Raw genomic sequence first — 18,822 nt, 5'->3', positions numbered from 1 at the left:
TAAACGTAACGACATAAGCCTCAGCCAGGCTAGCAAGACGCTGGAAAACAACACTATAGTCTGCGTAAGAAGATCATTACAATACAACAACTTCATTTCGTAAAACTGTGTGTCGCCTGCAGAACTTATTCCAAGACGGTCACCAACAAGGTGGAATATATATATATATATATATATATATATATTGTACCGTTGGCGATTTTTTTCCTCCGTCTTCCCTTCTCTGGATCTTTCCTTTTCCTATGTTTCTGACAAAGACCTCCGCTCGAAGCGTAAAACCCTCCATCTTCCCTTCCTTCCTGAGCGTCCAATAATACTATATTTTTTCCACATCCTCGCGTTGTTGTGTTTTCATGTTTGGATTAACTATATATATATATATATATATATATATATATATATAGAGAGAGAGAGAGAGAGAGATAGATAGATAGACAGATATAGATATAAAGAAGACAAAAAAAATGGAACAAGGACAGGTCATTCGGAGCTTCCTATCCCCCCTCTCTCTCTCTCTCTCTCTCTCTCTCTCTCTCTCTCTCTATATATATATATATATATATATATATTATATATATATATACAGATGTATAAATAACAAGGTGAGAGAGTCTTTTGCGTTTCGAGCCTACGCTCTTCAACAGAAAGGAACACGAGGAAATAAACAGAGAGAGGATAAAAAACTTTTGGAGTTAGCGGTCAAAGGCTTCTTTCAGTTTCCGTCTACCAAATCCACTCACAAAGCTTTGGTTGGCCTGGGGCTGTAGTAGAAAACACCTGTCCACGTAGTGGATCTGTACCCGGAACCATGTGGTTGGAAAGCAAGCTTCTTACCATACAGCCACTCCTGCGCCGATATAACTCATACATACATATGTAAATATTAGCTTCAAATTTTGGCACAAGGCCAGCAATTTCGGTGCAAAGTCTAAGTCGATTACGTCGACCCTCAATGCTTGAGTGGTTCTTGTTTAACAACCCCGGAAGGTAACGATGGCAAAGTCGTCATCGGCAGAATTTCATTTCAGGACGCAAAGATGGAAGAAATGCAACTATGCATGTCGTCCGGCTTGCTAATGATTTTGCCAGCTCTCTCTCTCTCTCTCTCTCTCTCTCTCTCTCTCTCTCTCTCTCTCTCTCTCTCTCTCTCTCACACACACACACACACAACACAGACACACATATGTATATGTTAATATATATATATATATATATACACACACACACACACATATACACACATATGAACACACATACGGATACGTGTATGTATTTGTAGGCTTGTATTTCTTTATTTAACTGTAGGATGAAAAACCAGTGCATTCAAACAGAAATCTGCTCTGCATATCAGTCCAACACTGGACGAATGGGAAGGTGGTGGGACCGGTGTTTTAGACTGAATTCTTTGAAGCTGGTGTCCGAGAATGATGGCAATTGAATCACTGAAATTAGGCCAAACATAGAATAAAATAAAATAAAATAAAAAAACAATGGATCGTTTCTATGAGCAAATAACAAAGTCTATACATTGGTTAGAAACAGCAGCTAATCTCCTTCAACTTTGACGTAAAACTCATTTATATTATTTGCTTGTTTTTTTAATATACTATTAATGTTTTTTTTAAACTTTATTTTAAATTATCCAATACAATCGAATAATAAATATTACAGCAACGATACGTTACCAACACGATAAAATATGATACCAATAGTCGAACAACAAAGGAAGTATTACAAAATATAATTAAATATAGTACAACAACAGTGAGATATATATAGCCAGATTAATAATCTCTATAAAAAATATATTAATTAATATTATAATCAATAACATTTATACGAGAAAAACTTAAAGTCGGAGGTGGGTAGGGGATACAGTAGAAAGAGCAGTAATAGAATATATTAAGTTTAAAAAAAAAACGATTGATAGCGGCAAAAAATGAAGACCTTGACTTCACTGGTGAAAACAACGATTAAAGCGCTCATCAAAGAAACTAGTAAGTGTGGAATAGTAGCATGACCTAGATTTTTCCCTTGACCAGTAGGGTCAAAAAGTCAATTTTTTACTATTTTTAAAACAACATCCAACACAGTTAAATAAGAGAACTAAAAGCTTACCATTTAGCCGGAATAAATTCTCCATTCGAGAGAAGCATAAAAATAGCTGCCAATATACCCAGAAGAGGCCATTGCTTTATGTATAACTTCATAATGTAAAAGTGCACATATGAACTATAACAATTGGCCGAAACGTAACGTAGGCGAAAAAATGTATGAACTTATAAACTGACTGCACTATGATTAAAAAAAACGATATTTCTATGTGTATTTCTTGTTTTCTATAAACTATTAATTATTTCTCCTATATCAGAAAGAATGAAGTCTCTATAGAGACAACTGGACTTTCGGATGCGAAAAGTACTAAAGTGGTAAAACAAACCAACCAAAAACATTAGTACATAAACGAGCAAATAATATATAGAATCATCGAAGGATAACAGCGCAAAACTGGTGCCCGCTTAGTTAACATGTCCCTACAAAAGAAAACTTCTTTCCGTAGAAAAAGTTTTTTTAATAAACGCCTATATATATATATATATATATAAGTTCAGCAAAATTTAGATTCAGTTAAAGGCACCAGAATTTTGTATGGTATTATCCATATAAATCAAATGGTGGTGATTATAATCAAAATAAGCAACAAGGATGTCCAAGGTAGTGTAGTACAATTGTTTCATGCTACTTCATTTTATATATATATATATATATATATATATATATATATATATAATATATATATAACGGGAAGCTTTATGAAAATAGACAAAAGACGAAGGCAGGTGGGAAACAAACAAACAATTGTATTAGTATGGCGCTCAGGAAATATAAATAAAACAAGTCTTTAACGTTTCGAGCCTACGCTCTTCAACAGAAAGATACACAGAGAGAAAAAAAACACAGAAAGAAGGAGAGAAAAAAAACGCGTGCAGTAGTGTGTGTGTGTGTGTGCATATATCTATATATATATGTATGTATGCATGTATATGTATGCCACTTCTATTTTCTAATTATTATAAATCTTCCACTGAGGAGGGAGCCGGTTTCCAAGAAAGATACAAGGCTCCATCATTGGGATGTTAGCTACATCCCAAAGAAATTCATATTTGAAACTTGAGAAAAGTCTTGCATATTTTTACTGTTCCACACACAGATTACACTTCTAATGTACGAATCAGCCGGTCGATTTCTCTCTCTGAAAATCCCAGTTAATCCAGATTCTCCTTTAAGCATTTACTAACAAAATCTAGTTCTCCAATTATTATTGGTATGAATATGAATTCTTAGACTGGATATAGAAGCTGGAGGTTTGGACGCGGTTGTCCATAGATATGTTCTTTTTCTTTGATTTTCAAAGAGATATTTATATCTGCAGGCCAGCTGATCTCTATGATGGCAAATACCTTTGCCCCCCCCCTGTTCCAAACTACAATATCCGGCATATATACATACATACATACATACATGCATACATGCACACACACACACACACACACACACACACACACACACACACACATATATATATATTGTATTTACATTTGACAATTTTGCTGGGAATATTCCACCAGTATTCCTTGAGTTGGTATTTATGAATGGATTCCATAAGAGAGGGATTATCTTAGTTTATTTCGTACGCATCCTCGCATTTTCTTCCTTCTTTCCTGCCCGCCCGTCGCCGCCACCGCTGCCCTTGTCACCTCCCGTCCGTGGCCGCCGCTGTCCTTGCTAGAGATTATTCTATGAATCCGTCTTTTGTTTGGATGACAGCTTCAACATAGAGGCGGATTCATTGACATGCCTGCACTAAATGGTCCTGATTAATTTCGGACATCTCCTGGACAATGGTAGCATTCACTGAAACTATGGTATTATGAAGATATCGATTAATTTCTTTTTCCCGTAATGTTCTATGATCGTAAATATTGCTTGACGTCCATTAATGGATTACATGAGCGTGTTGAAAAGGTACTGGTTCTTCTTAAAGTACGTATGGGCTTCCACCGCGTACTTCATCCATCCAGGCCTTAGTAACTGTTTCCAACACCTCACTTTATCCCGCACCAAAATTACTCATCACTCCTAAAACCATTACAGCTGCTGCAAATTTAATGATGGTTATGTGCAGGAAAATCTGCGCAAACTATCTGGTCTTGGTTGGATTTTCTCTCATCAGGATAGAACCAATACATGCCATGTTTGTGTGAGTTTTTAACCTTATTAAGTAACCGCATGACACGGATTAAAGAGTTTTCTTGTGTCTTTTCAAACATGAATCGGCTTTTCCTCCCTACACACGACTTGTAACGAATATTCTCGAGCACCACATGTTCTTCTCATTCTTCCTGACATCTGAAGCTTTTTGTGATGGACTGCATCAATATTCCGCTGTCATCAACAATAATGTTTCGAACCCATCCTATGAATTACAACAGTGTCCTTACAATGTGCGAATACTTAGAATCTCTTTGTCTCTCCTCTTTTAATATAGCAAAATTGTGTTTTAAGCATTGTTTTTATGAACGTCTATTTTATAAAAAAGACATATTTTAGACACCACGATGTTAACATCACAAACAGTATTTCATCGTTATTTCAAAACATCATTTGTTATTGAATATAATAATCAATTGGGCTGAAAATCGTTGACATAAATATCGAGAAAGAAAGGGATTAATTACTATTGCAACAAGTAATTGAGATGATGACTTGTCCGACAACATTGGTTCCCCACCCTTCACAAATGTTTATGGCTCCAAGAATAAACGGTATTCCGCCGCTCTATATCGATCATCGGGGAAAAGAAATAGTGATTCATTTGTTTTATTATTGCAATATGTCAACAATAAAGCCGTTGGCTGCAGGTTTCTAATGAAGCAGTCATTGGTTCATATTTCAGATACGGCGAGAGTGGTAAGGGAGTATTTGTAAGTCGGTGCAAAACAAATATCACAAGAGGCTTCATTTGAAGAGAATCGATTTTTGTTTTTCTAGCGGAAATATATACATTCGTATGAATTTATTTATGATTGCTCAAAAGATGATTAAGACCTCTTTAAAAAACAAAAAACAAAAAAAAAGCTCATTCTTTTTTCAGAAAGTCGTTCCCGAACACTAGCACCAATCAACAAAAGAAAAAAAATCTAAAACATATACGCTTTCTATATGCACATACGCACACAAACAGATAAATGTGTCTGAGTGTGTGTGAGCGAGCTTGCGTAGTGTGAATGTATGTATATATATATATATATATACATATATAAGTAAATAAATGGAGTTGAACGAAGATGTTATTAAAATTCTTTTACTTTCGACATATGTTTCGAAGACAACATTGGTTTTATTCCAAAGGAATAAACGGTGTAAAATGCAATTTTCTCATCAGGAAAGAAAGAGAGCCTATCTCAACAACAAGACATTATAACAATTACAATGACTGCCTAAATGATAAACAGAACGTTATTAAGTATTTAAAAAAACCGTTAGTAGATTTGACATCAAAGGCAGATAGTAGGAAGAGAAGGGTTAAAGGAATAATAAGTAGAGAACAAATAGAGAGGGATACGTTGGTTGACAAAATGTACAAAGGCTTAGAAATAAATTTCTCTATTGAAGTAAAGTGCAAGTTAAACTAACTGTTCAAACTATAAAGACTGGCAAAATCACTTATATGAGCTAAAGGTATGTTTCTGCCAGTGTGTATATTTGTAAAATCGCTCTATGAGCGTGTGTACAAGGTGATTCTTAGAGAAGAGAATATGGAAGAGTTCAGAGTTGCAAATGTTACAAAATCTCTAGCCCTTATCGTAAGGAAAATATATGGACAGGATGAATCAATCTAACTTAAAATCTTTATTGTTGTCTTTAAGATGCCAAACCAATTTGCAACTCTGAACTCTTCCATATTCTCTTCTCTAAGAATCACCTTGTGAAAGACAATCGCGCCATATCAGTGTGCAGGATAGTAGACAAGGAAATCATTGAAAACTAAGGAGCCAAGAAATCTCAAACAAGTTTAAACATTCATTCATACATTCTCAGAGCTCTGCATTCAATAAAACTGTGGCCCACAATATGTTTTCAATGCCAGTACTCATACCAACATTGAGGCTGCTTGATTGGACGCTTGATGAGATCCGAGCCATTGATGTGAAAACCCGGAAAATACTAAGAAGCAAACATAATTTCCACATAAACAGTGACGTAAACCGCCTCTACCTAAAACGAAAAGAAGGCGGCTGAGGCTTAACATCAATCCAAAATGTCTTTGAATGTCGCATCATATTTCTTCGGCAACATCTTTTAACCACCGAGTGTCGAAGTGCATCCCTTGACCAAGTTTGCATACATGAGGCTGATAACATCATAAGACTTAGAAGGCTGCTCCTTGAGCAACACTCTTTGTCTGATAACCTAGAATACATGCGCAAAAAACGTCGCACGGCTCTACAGCAACGTATCATCAGATGAAAGGCAAGTGTCTTCTACTATATCCTCGGGCCGACCAAAGCCTTATGAGTGAATTTGGTAGACGGAAGCTGAAAGAAGCCCGTCTCCCCCACATCACACACCATCACACCACACCACACACCACCACACCGTCGCAATGCCGGAAACCCTTCCGTATCATGAGGAGATATGTCAAGGTCACACATTCCTACAAACGCTGACATATCACTGCAGCCGTCTGGTTGAGGGGCTTTCTTATAAACATATAATCCGAAATGCTACGTATATATATATATACACACATACAAACACACGCATGCATGCATGCATACACACATACATACACGTACACGCATATACATAGATACATATATAGTACAAAAATTGCCGATAAATAAATGTATACATACATGCATTTAAAATACATACGTACATGTATGTGTGTGTGTGTGCGTAGACTTATATATATTATATATATATATATAGATAGATATATATATATATATATTATATATATATATATATATATATTTTAAATTTTTTTTATTATTTATTTTTATCTAGTTTCAGCTCACGAGCTGTGGCCATGCTGGGGCACCGCCATATATTATATATATATATAATATATATATATTATATTATATATATATGATGTATGTATGTATGTATGTATGTATGTATGTATGTATGTATGTACATATGTATATCTATATCTATATCTATCTATCTATATCTATCTATCTATCTATCTATCTATCTATCTATCTATCTAATCTATCTATCTATCCATCTCTCTCTCTCTCTCTCTCTCTCTCTCTCTCTCTCTCTCTCTCTATATATATATATATATATATATATATATATATATATATATACGAGAAAGAAGCAGCAACAAGAATGGATTAGTTTTTAGTACAATTGTTTCATACAAAGACAGGCTTTATTACAAGTTGCAAAAATTGCAGCATATATATATATATATATATTATATATATATATATATATATATATATATATATATATATATATATATATATATATATATATATATACATACATACAACATATATATATATATACTTTATTATGAATGCTGCAAAAATATCTCAAAAATATCACAAAAGAACTGCTACTCAGAGTTTCGCGTTACCGTTCGTCAGGGTGTTGTGATTCGACGAACGGGAACGTGAAACTCTGAGTAGCAGTTTTTTGTGATATCTTCAGGATGTTTTTGCAACTTAATAAAAAAGCATATTACTCTACCTCCGCAACATTTATGTGCTTATTCCGGTATATACATATATATATATATATATATATATATATATATATATATGACCAGATAGAAAAAATAACAAACGTATTCTGGTAAGTCCGAAACTCGAGTACCAGGTTATCTATTCTAGGTTGTCCTTTTATCCGGCGTTCTTTCTAGAAGTAAGACGAAATTTTTTTTTATATTTGCCACCCGCACACATCTTTGCCTCTATACATTCAATGTAGCTTTACCATAGCGTCGTATGGTTATCGACTGTTATTTCTAGCAAACACTGGTGCCTTGTTGTTCCACTATTTCCTATTTATAATTCTACCTTTACGGTGCTTTATTTAGCTGGAAAATAATACTATTGTATAGCAATAATATTCATACTTTTTATATAAAACTTTTTCACTGATCTCGGTTCTGTTTATGTCTGGGCGTATCTGTCGAATATACAGGCACTGATGTAACGGATATTTTAAATTTCGTCTTCGGTGAATCTAGCTGAAGAGGGCTAATAAGGTTTGCCATAACAAACGTACTCTGGAAAGTCCGAAACTCGATCCTTAGTTTATCTATTCTAGGTTGTCCATTTATCCGGTGTTCTTCCTGGCGGTAAGACGAAAAATATTTTGTTCGCCGCCCGCACACATCTTTGCCTCTCTACATTCAGTAAAGCTTTACATAGGGTTGTATGGTTATCGACTGCTATTTCCAGCAAACATTGGTGCCTTATTGTGCCACTATTTCCTATGTGTGTGTGTGTGTGTGTGTGCATGTGAGTATATATATATGTGTGTGTGTGTGTGTATGCATGCATGTATGTATACATGTATGTATGTGTGTATGTATATATATATATATATATATATATATATATATATATATATATATATATGTGTGTGTGTGTGTGTATGTGTATACATGTATATATATATATAGTTGAACTTACGGTTACATCTTCATCAATATGGAAAGTTTTATCAGTGGCAAGAATGTCTTGGACTTGTTTAGAAATCCGAATTTTGGAAGGTTTACTCGAATTTAACAAGTCTTTCGTTTCAAGTAGACCGGTTCCAAAGACATAAACAGCTTTCGGAGACTCTGCTACACCAATGTGTAGATTGCCTATATGGATCGCAACACGGATCTTCAAGTCTTGTAGGTGAGGGTCACTGTTTTGAAAAATCCCTAACCAGTCTAATGCTAAGTGAGCTATTGTAACCACGCGGGTAGTTTTGTCGCTTTCATTTTCCATTCCAGTCAGGTAAATCCATGTGCAGGTTTCCGATGCTATTTGACAGACGTTCGTCTTGGAAGTCTTGTCTTCAATTAGAAAATGAATTCTCTTTAAAACAGCAGCAACGTCATCCATTTGTCTTTTAGCAAGGAATTGTTTAAACTCATGCAGTTCTACTCCCAGAAAACAGTTATCGAGATGATTGTTCACCAGAAACGGTTGATCCGATATGAGATTTGGTAAGATGAACTTTGGTACGTAGCGACTGAGCTGTTGCTCCATTCTTTCTTTTGCTAAATTCAACTCGTTTGTTCTTTCTTCGATTCGCATTTCTAAATGTTCCGTATATTCTTCCATAGCTTCCATCATGCTGTCTAAGACACTTTTACGAAATGGATTTGCATGTTTAAGCATTTTAAGAATTTGGTCGAAAGTCGGCCGACTATTGGCCATTGAAGACCAAGCTATCTCCATAATCTGGCGGACTTGTACGGGTGTATCTTCGTTTGTTTGAGGACGAAGATTATTAAAAATAATTGCATTGAAGATTTCATCTATGCTCATAGTATCTGCCAACTCAATGTATGGCTCATCTCGGCTAAATATCTCTTGAAGAATAATGGCGAAACTATACACATCGCTTGTAGTTGTTGGAAATTTCACAAAGTTTGAGGATAATATTTCTGGTGCCACCCAGAAGTCGCTGACTATAAAATCCTTGTCTTCTGGAACGCCATTAATTTGTCTTTTCCATGACAGCGGATTCTTCAGCGGATTCATGATGGAATACAGGCGACAGTATTCCCAATCGGCTATTTTCACTGTCCATCGGCTGTCTATCAGACAACAAGATGAGTGTAGGTTTCCGTGAATTAAACCCATTGCATGTAAGTAACTCATGCCACTCACAATATCGACAGATAAAGAAAACTTAAAATCTGTGGTTAGATTGTATTTTCCATCTTGAAGAATTTCGGTAAGAACTCCTTTCGAACAATATTCATTAACGGCAAACCTGTCGTTATAATCGATTTCGGTTAAGCCATAAAACCGAAGAACGTTCGAATGTAAAATATGTTCCCGCATCCATATCAATTCCCGTTTCGTTTTCTGATCTATGTGAGCAAAGTCTGGCACATTTAGAAGTCTGATTCCAATTTGCTGACCTTTCCATCGACCAGGCCATTGTAAAATCTGGGACAGAATCATTTCACCGTCGGGAATATCATTGATTGATTTGAACGATCTTATAGATTTAAAAAACGTCATCTTTGACTTCTTCGTGTAACCTTTGTCTTCGAAATAAAACAAAATGTTCTCGATAGCAATATTCCATTCATTATTGTTGATCATTTTTCTGAGCTTCAGCTTTTGGTAAATAATGTAACCGAATAAAGCTAACAATAGCAGACAGAATAAAGGAATAAGAACCGCCACTGGCGTCTTCCATTTCTCTTCCACGTAATTCTCTCTCTTTTTATCTTCTGCCACCATATCCCACAACGAGACTCCATTGCATTGCATATGCAATAATATTTCTCTTTTAATTTTCGCTTTCAGTTCATTCGTTATTGGTACCATATTTTCTCTGGTACAAATTGTTCTGGCATAGTCATCAGTTGTAAACCATTGGATAAAGCGAAGAAGCTCTTTAGCAATTTCACATCTTTCAGTGTATTTCAGACGAATAACCATATATGTAAATCCTAGAATTGGATAGATTCCTTCAGCTGGAATATCAACAAGTGTTTCTGTGAACGAACGCCCCATTGAACTCTGAAAATACGTGTCTAAAGCCTTTTGTATCGAAGCTTCATCATCGGGGGAAATAAAATGGCCAGCGCTATTCTCTATTCTTGCAAGCGGCAGGTCGAACTTTTTCGCTTCGTTGACAACGACATACCCAATTGAATACTCGAAGGACGCTATTATTCCTGCCATTCCGGAATTTTTCTTCCCGTAATAGTTCACAGCTCGTGGATTCCATTTCACTGGTGTGTTACCGCCGTCTACAGTTCCGGCAGAAAAGGCGCCATATTGTTGTTTCCAGTTTGCATCAAAGGCACTCAGAGCTGTCGTGAACATATTGGTAGTTCCTGATTTACTTTGGCGAGCCAGGACGAGTATTTCGGCAGCGGGCATTATTATACCGGGGTTGGTTTGTAGGAATGTACTGTCGTTCCAATGGGTAAATGTTCCATTATAAATGCCGACAAGTTGTTCTCTGGACAGATTCAATGGGAAACCGTATGATTTCACTTCCGGTATATTGTATGCAATGGAAATGGCCCTGCAATAATAAATGTAATAGAATACATTAAACAAACATTACCATTACTCTGTAACACACATATATATACATCAAACAAAACAGTTGAAATATTGTTTCAAATTTCGGCTCAAAGTCAGCAATTTCGGAGAAAGAATAAGTCAGTGTTTAACTGGTACTTATTTTATCGACCCTCGAAAGAATGAAACGCAAATTTGACCTCGGCGGAATTTGAACTCTGAACGTGAAGTCAGATGAAATGTCACTCAGCGTTTTTTTCCCAGCGTGTTAACGATTCTGCCAGCTTGTCGCCTGAGCAAAGCATTTGACATATTTAATATTCTCTTATTTGTTTTCAGTCATTTTGACTGCGGCCATCCTGGAGCACCACCTTTAGTCGAACAAATCGAACCCAGGACTTATTCTTTGTAAGCCTAATACTTATTCTATTGGTCTCCTTTGCCGAACCTCATCGGTTGTCAAGTGATGTTGGGAGGACAAACACAGACACACAAACAAACAAACAAACACACACACACACACACACACACACACACACACACACACACACACACACACACAACAAAACGGGCTTCTTTCAGTTTCCGTCTACTATATCCACTCAGAAGGCTTTGGTCGATCCTATAGTAGGAGACACTTGCCCAATGTGCCATGCAGTGAGACTGAACCCAGAACCATGTGGTTGGGAAGCAAACTACTTACCACACAGCCACTCCTGCCCCTAAGATGACATTATTATATCAATTTTATTAATAACATTATTTCATTGTATGAAGCGGCGAGTTGGCAGAATCGTTAGGATGCTGGGCAAAATGCTTCGCTGCATTTCATCAGTCTTTATGTTCTGAGTTCAAATTCCGCCGAGGTCAACTTTGCCTTTCATCTTTTTAGAGCCGATAAAATAACGAGAATTGGGGTCAACGTAATAGACTTACTCCTCCCCCGGTATTGCCTTGTCACACTCTGTCTCGCTGAATATCTCCGTTAAGGACATGCGTGTTTGCGGAGCACTCAGCCACTTGCACGTTAATTTCACGAGCAGGCTGTTCCGTTGATCGGATCAACTGGGACCTTCATCGTCACAACCGACGGAGTGCTACGAATTAATTAATACAGAGGCCTTGTACCAAAATTTGAGACCAGTATTATTCTATTGTATTACTTTTCCATAATTACTGGTATGAAAACTGACAGTTTTTAAAAAATGAAGTGTAGAGAAGGAATAATAACAAACAGTTGCAATGAATGCCGACCGGAGTTCGACCTGATTTGATTGGGAAGAAATTTCAACTCTGGTTTCTTTAGTCTGTCTACAGTCAATCAATTTCTGTGAGATGTTAACATCTCATGTTATAAAGGCGGTGCTCCAGCATGGCCACAGTCAAATGACTGAAACAAGTAAAAGAGTAAAAGAGTAGATCTAACCAATTAATTTATGGCACTCCGCCGTTTGCGACGACGTAGATCCCTGTTGATCCGATCAACGGAGCAGCCTGCTCGTGAAATTAACCTGCAAGTGGCTGAGCACTCCACAGACACGTGTACCCTTAATGTAGTTCTCGGGGAGATTCAGCGTGACACAGAGTGTAACAAGGCTGGCCCCTTTGAAATACGGGTACAACAGAAACAGGAAGAAAGAGTGGGAGAAAGTTGTGGTGAAAGAGAGTACGGCAGGGTTTGCCACCAACCCCTGCCGGAGCCTCGTGGAGCATTAGGTGTTTTTGCTCAATAAACACTCACAACGCCCGTTTTGGGAATCGAAACCGCGATCCCACAACCGCGATTCCGTTGCCCTAACCATTGGGTCATTGCACCCCCACACCAAATATATATATATATATATATATGTATGTATGTATGTATGTATGTATGTATGTATGTATATATATATATATATATATATATATATATATGTATATATATATATATGTATATATATATATATGTATATATATATATACACACACACATAATGATTTGTTAATCAAGCTCTGACCGCAATAAAAAATCTCTCTGTCTGTCTGTCTCTGTCTGCCTACCTGCCCCCGCCTCCCCCTTGTCTCTCTCTCAAGGTGTGTTTGTGTATGTGTATATAGCTGTGTATGTGTGTATAGCTGTGTGCGTATGTTATTGACTGACATACATATCATGTGGTGTGTGCTGGCGTCTGCCCACAAGTATATATATTAATGTGCACGTCTGTATCTCTTTGCATTGATTTAAACCTATAAATGAGTGCGTCTATTTGTTTGTGCGTCTAACTATTAAAACCTCTCCATACTGCAAAAACCTAAATGTAAATCTCCCAGCTTAAAACTATTTTATCCCACCTGAAGAGTCTTCTATGCATTGTGCGTTGCATGTTGCGTTATTACATCGTTCGTCGCCCACAAGGGAACAGTGCATCTTGAAGATGAAACAATTGTGGTGGTAATAATCTTTTTTTGTGTTGGTATATTCCGTTTTCTCTATTTATCCTTTAGAGAGACTTAGTAATTTTAATATTTCTATTAATGAAAACAAGTGGATGTATTCCACTGTAACTAGGTAAATAAAATCTTCGAACAGACGGTCAGTAGCGACACCTGCTGGGTCTGACTATGCTGCATTGATAAAGGGCAACAACCCTGAAACATGTCTGCAGATGTCTGACTAGCAAGGTGAAGCGGCTGACCTCCCCTGTTCGAAGGTTGTAATGGACGCAGGTTCGTGTGTCATATAGCTAGCTAGAGGCGATGGCCTCTTGGAGCTAATCAACGACAGCTTTAGTCTTATATTTATAGACTGCCATATTAATATGGCGATAACTATTAATATATATATATATATATACATATATATATACATACATACATATATATTATATATATATATATATATATATATATATATACATATATATACATACATAATACATACATACATACATACATACATACATACATACATACATACACACATACATTATGACTGCCCCCTCGTTATCGAGTATGGCCATTGCACGAAGCTTAACTGTTACTGGTGCTGTGATCGAATGTGACTTTTTAGCCCAGCTAAAGATCTACAATGTCTTGTACATACATACATAATACATACATACATACATACATACATACATACATACATACATACATACGTACATAAACCAGGCGGAGGATCGAAATTTGTTAGATGGGGGACTATGATCGATATGCTAACGATAGTATCAGAAAATATTTTAAATTATGCAGTTTTATACATCTTTTATTGAACAGATCCCAGTTCAGAATTATCACTAACGATTGTTCAGCTGAGTGTCACATGAGAACACCATGCGACATCATATTTAACCACTTTACACGCCTCACTACGCTGGCTAATGAATCAATCAATAACTTTATACATGAATCGATTCATCCGCCGACATTGCCCTTCCCTGTTGAATTTTAGCTTGAATCTCGCCACATTAAATCAACTCTACACGTTATTATAAGACTAATTCCTTCTAAAAGATTGTATTTGGCGTAGAAAATAAGAAGTACTTTTGTAAACCTTTTAGCCGCACATCTTCAGGTGTGGACATGTGGATTGGTCTCCAGCTACTACACAACTCCCACTTATGGCTTGCAGAAGTCGGTAGTGCACATCATTAGTTACCCCACAGTGCCTCAAAATGCTTATTTTAAGGTAAGTATTGAAAAAGTACTCCCAAAGTGGTCACGTAAAATATACAACAGAATTTACTTTCCAACCTTGCATTTTAATCGTAAATTTTGAACAGCGTTTCTCAAAGGGGGATGTATCGGCTCCTTTGGGACCCTGCAACCCACTTCAAAATGATTTACAATGAAAATGCTTTCTGATTCCATCTCGATAAAGGTTTCGCACGAAATGTCTGTAGACTTCTTTCCTTTTTCCATTATATCTTTTATTTGTTTCAGTCATTAGATTGTGGCCATAATGGGGCACCGCCTTGAAGGGACGAATCGACAGCAGTACTTGTCATCATTATGTTTTTTGTAATGCCTGGTACTTATTCTATCGACCTCTGTTGCCGAACCGCTAAGTAACTGGGACATAGACACATTTGCACCAAACCGTGGTGGTGGTGGTGGTGGACACACACACACCCACCCACACACACACACTCACAGATACACACACACATGCGTGCCTACAACGAGCTTCCTTCAGTTTCCGTCTCGCAAATCCACTAACACGGCTTGGGTCGGCCCGAAGCTATCGTAGAAAAACACTTGCCCAACGTAGCAAGCTGTGGGACTGAACCCAAAACCACGTGGCCGAGAAGTAAACTTCTTACTGCATAGCTACGCCTGCACCAACTTTTGCGTGAATTATTTTTGCGTTAATTAGTTTTGTGTTAATTAGTTTTGCGTTTTCATTTTGTTCTTTAGTCAGGAGAGAATGAGTTACGGCAATCTGTGCAACAAGCATGACCGGATGATGATGATGATGATGATTACATTTTATCCACCATCTTTTGAAAGATTTGTCTACCTGTTGTAACCTTTCACGCCGTCCAATTGATTAATCTCTTGTTTCTCTCGCTTCATTTGAGGTGTTTTACCTGGAAGATGTATCGAGGCCACGACTCTAACTCTTCGGTATGTCATCAGACATAAATAATGCCTCTACACACACATACGACGTCCCGTTTTCCTTTCATTAAAGCAATATTTAGGAACTGAGATTTGCGAATGATCTTTTGCTCAAAGCTCACATTTACAATCCGGTGATCAACCAGGAAGGAAACGAATCTAAATTTATTTTTTATCGCTTATAGAGAAAAAAAAGAAGGAAGTGGCTTTGATATTTGTTGGGGTCTGGGAGAAAAAAAGGAAAGTTACTCCCAGTCGGAAAACTCTGACCTGAATGCATACCACAAAGTGTACTTTTTTAAAGTCTCCCAAGGACCTTTTCGTGGTGTTTAGCTGGGTTATTACACCAAAAAAATCTATCATCTAAAAACCGCTATCACCCAAGCACAAGAACCGTTCCATGTAATGAATTGGCACGCATTTTCCATTAACCATATTTCTCTCACAAGGCTTTTGCTGTCCTGAAATTGTAGTGAAGGACGCTCAATGTCTGAATGTGCCGCAGAGCGAGATCGAACCTGGGCAACATAGCCAGGAAGTTTACCCTAGAAATTTAGCTGATGCATAGTATTTCCTTTCAATTGCTAATATACTGGTGGGGGAAACTCCTATAATCGATTTAATTGTAGGGCTTCGGTGACATCGTTGATTCGTCACCAATTACATATATACATGCACACATACTTACGAGATACATAGATACATAGTACATACATACGTAAGTAATACATACATAAGTACATACATACGTACCAACATAAATGCAACCACATACACACATACACACACGCATATTGTTTTATGATGTTTTTTTATTACTTTTCAATGTGGTATTTGTGTTGTGAAAGCTCTTCAGCTTAAAGCTGGCTACGTTTTGTATTCACCCACCGTTCAGGCGTTTTATGGAATAAACAATAAATCATGACTTGTGTTGCTCATAAAACAAAACTTGCATAATACTAATTATTTTAGCAACGAAATACTATTGTAGATTAACCGATTATCCATTATCAATATTCAAAGCATTTCATTTAATTTATCTTCCTATGTATGCATCTATACATCATGGATATATGTGTGTGTTTATTTATGTTTCTGAGTGTGTGTATGTATATGTATGTATGTGTGTATGCTATATATTCCATGAGCTCATGATTCACGCACACATACTTATAAACATATACAGGTATACACACACATACCTGTGTGTGTGTGTAGGCGCGTGGTCTAGTGGTATTGCGCACATACAATCGCAATTTCCTGGTTTCGATTCCTAGACCGGACGGTGGGTTGTTTTCTTGAGCAAGAAACTTTACGTTGCTCTGCCATCACTTCGACATTTGACCTGTGACACACAGTGCAGCACTGTACATACTTTTGCTCACTGTAAATAAATCATCTCTACTGGGATTTCAGTAATAGATTACGGAAACCTGGTCTGTCGTTTACGACAGCTGAGTCCAATATAATGTAACATCTATCATATAACTAAATCACGAAACAGCTGTAAACAAACGAAATAAACATCTATTCTCTCACCTCACTTCTCTTATCTATCTATCTATCTATCTATCTATCTATCTATCTATCTATCTATCTATCTATCTATCTATCTATCTATCTATCTATCTATCTATCTATCTGTCTGTCTGTCTGTCTGTCTGTCTGTCTGTCTGTCTGTCTGTCTGTCTGTCTGTCTGTCTGTCTGTCTGTCTGTCTGTCTGTCTATCTATCTATCTATCTATCTATCTATTTATCTAAAAGTTAACCTCCGAGGTCAACTTTGCCTTTCATGCCTCCAGAATCGTTGAAATTCAATACGAGTCAAGTCCTAGAGTCGGTATAATCCAGTAACTCCCTCCCAGAGAAAAACTGCTGACCTACTCGTCAATTAATCCGTATTATAAGAAGTTCCTGACCGCCAGTATCCGGAAAGTCGAGGTTGTAGTTGCGCCATAAAAACTGAAGAATGTGAAACGTCAAAGAAGGAACGTGAACGCATGTTTGTACGAAACTGTACAGAAATCAGATCAGAATTGATAATAGATTCATAGCTTACCCAGCCATAGTTGGAAGCATTTTCAGGTTGCTGCTTGCATTTGCTGGTAGCAATGTTTCAGAGCCAGCAAAATCCACAAACTCATCCTGCTGGATGGCTTTCAGGCCTTTACTACTCCCCGTTACATTGTAGTATATTGCCAGGTTGGTGAAAGCTCTTCTCGTGGGCATGTAATTGTTAATCCATTGTGCGTAGACTTCGGCTGGGAAACTGGCACCGACTCCTTGAACGACAATTTCATCGGAAGAAACTAAACTTGATGCAAGTAGATTCACTATTAGGATAACAAAATGTCGATGAGGAGAACTGAAAAAGTAACCCAGCTTCATCTTTTACCAGGTTCAATTCTTACTGTCGAATTAATATGAGAATAAAAAAGATATCCTTTTCTGTCCAACAAGAAAGGGTTGTAACAAACACGGAAGATGTTTTCAGAAAAATGTAACTAGGGACCCATGATTTATATTTATAAAAATATTTGGATGTTACTAGGTGATGTTTATGTTTTCTCCAAAGCACTAAATTTATAAAGGATACGAAATAGTTGAAGCCAAAAATTGTAGGAGTATCGAGAATTCGGCTTGCTTGGGAATTCGAACCCTTGTTTGGCAATTTCACCAACTTTGGGGAATGTATCGAAAACATAAATAACGATTTCTGTCGCAAATATTTAAAGTTTAAACTCTTAAAAGAGAAAAACAGCCAATTGTAGCATTCATGCCTTTCTTCGAGAGACAGAAGAAAGTAAGTTGGAATGGCTGACAATGTGTATTGGAAGTGGATCAAGGACTCATTTCCGCGGTCCTTATTGCATCATCCGTTACTTGGGAACATTATAAGAAAATGGTAAATATTAGAAGAGAA

General features: G+C 36.9%; 1 protein-coding gene across 1 annotated transcript in view; it reads right to left on the bottom strand.

Annotated features, from left to right (window-relative positions):
- Positions 1-18,822, bottom strand: part of LOC115210555 (receptor-type guanylate cyclase gcy-5-like) — a 52,658-nt gene that overhangs the window by 4,528 nt on the left and 29,308 nt on the right. Inside the window, exons 2-3 of the mRNA XM_029779157.2 lie at positions 17,959-18,822; positions 8,724-11,301 (exon numbers count right to left, since the gene is read on the bottom strand). The exon at positions 17,959-18,822 is cut by the window's right edge and continues 270 nt beyond it. Of these exons, the coding sequence (XP_029635017.1) occupies positions 8,724-11,301; positions 17,959-18,287 (2,907 nt within the window). The 5' untranslated portion in view covers positions 18,288-18,822. The remainder of the gene's footprint in view (positions 1-8,723; positions 11,302-17,958) is intronic.

This window comes from Octopus sinensis, linkage group LG4, assembly GCF_006345805.1.
Source record: "Octopus sinensis linkage group LG4, ASM634580v1, whole genome shotgun sequence".
NCBI lineage: Eukaryota > Metazoa > Mollusca > Cephalopoda > Octopoda > Octopodidae > Octopus > Octopus sinensis.
The sequence above is the reverse complement of the archived record's forward strand: the minus strand, read 5'-3'. Positions and strand labels throughout refer to the sequence as shown.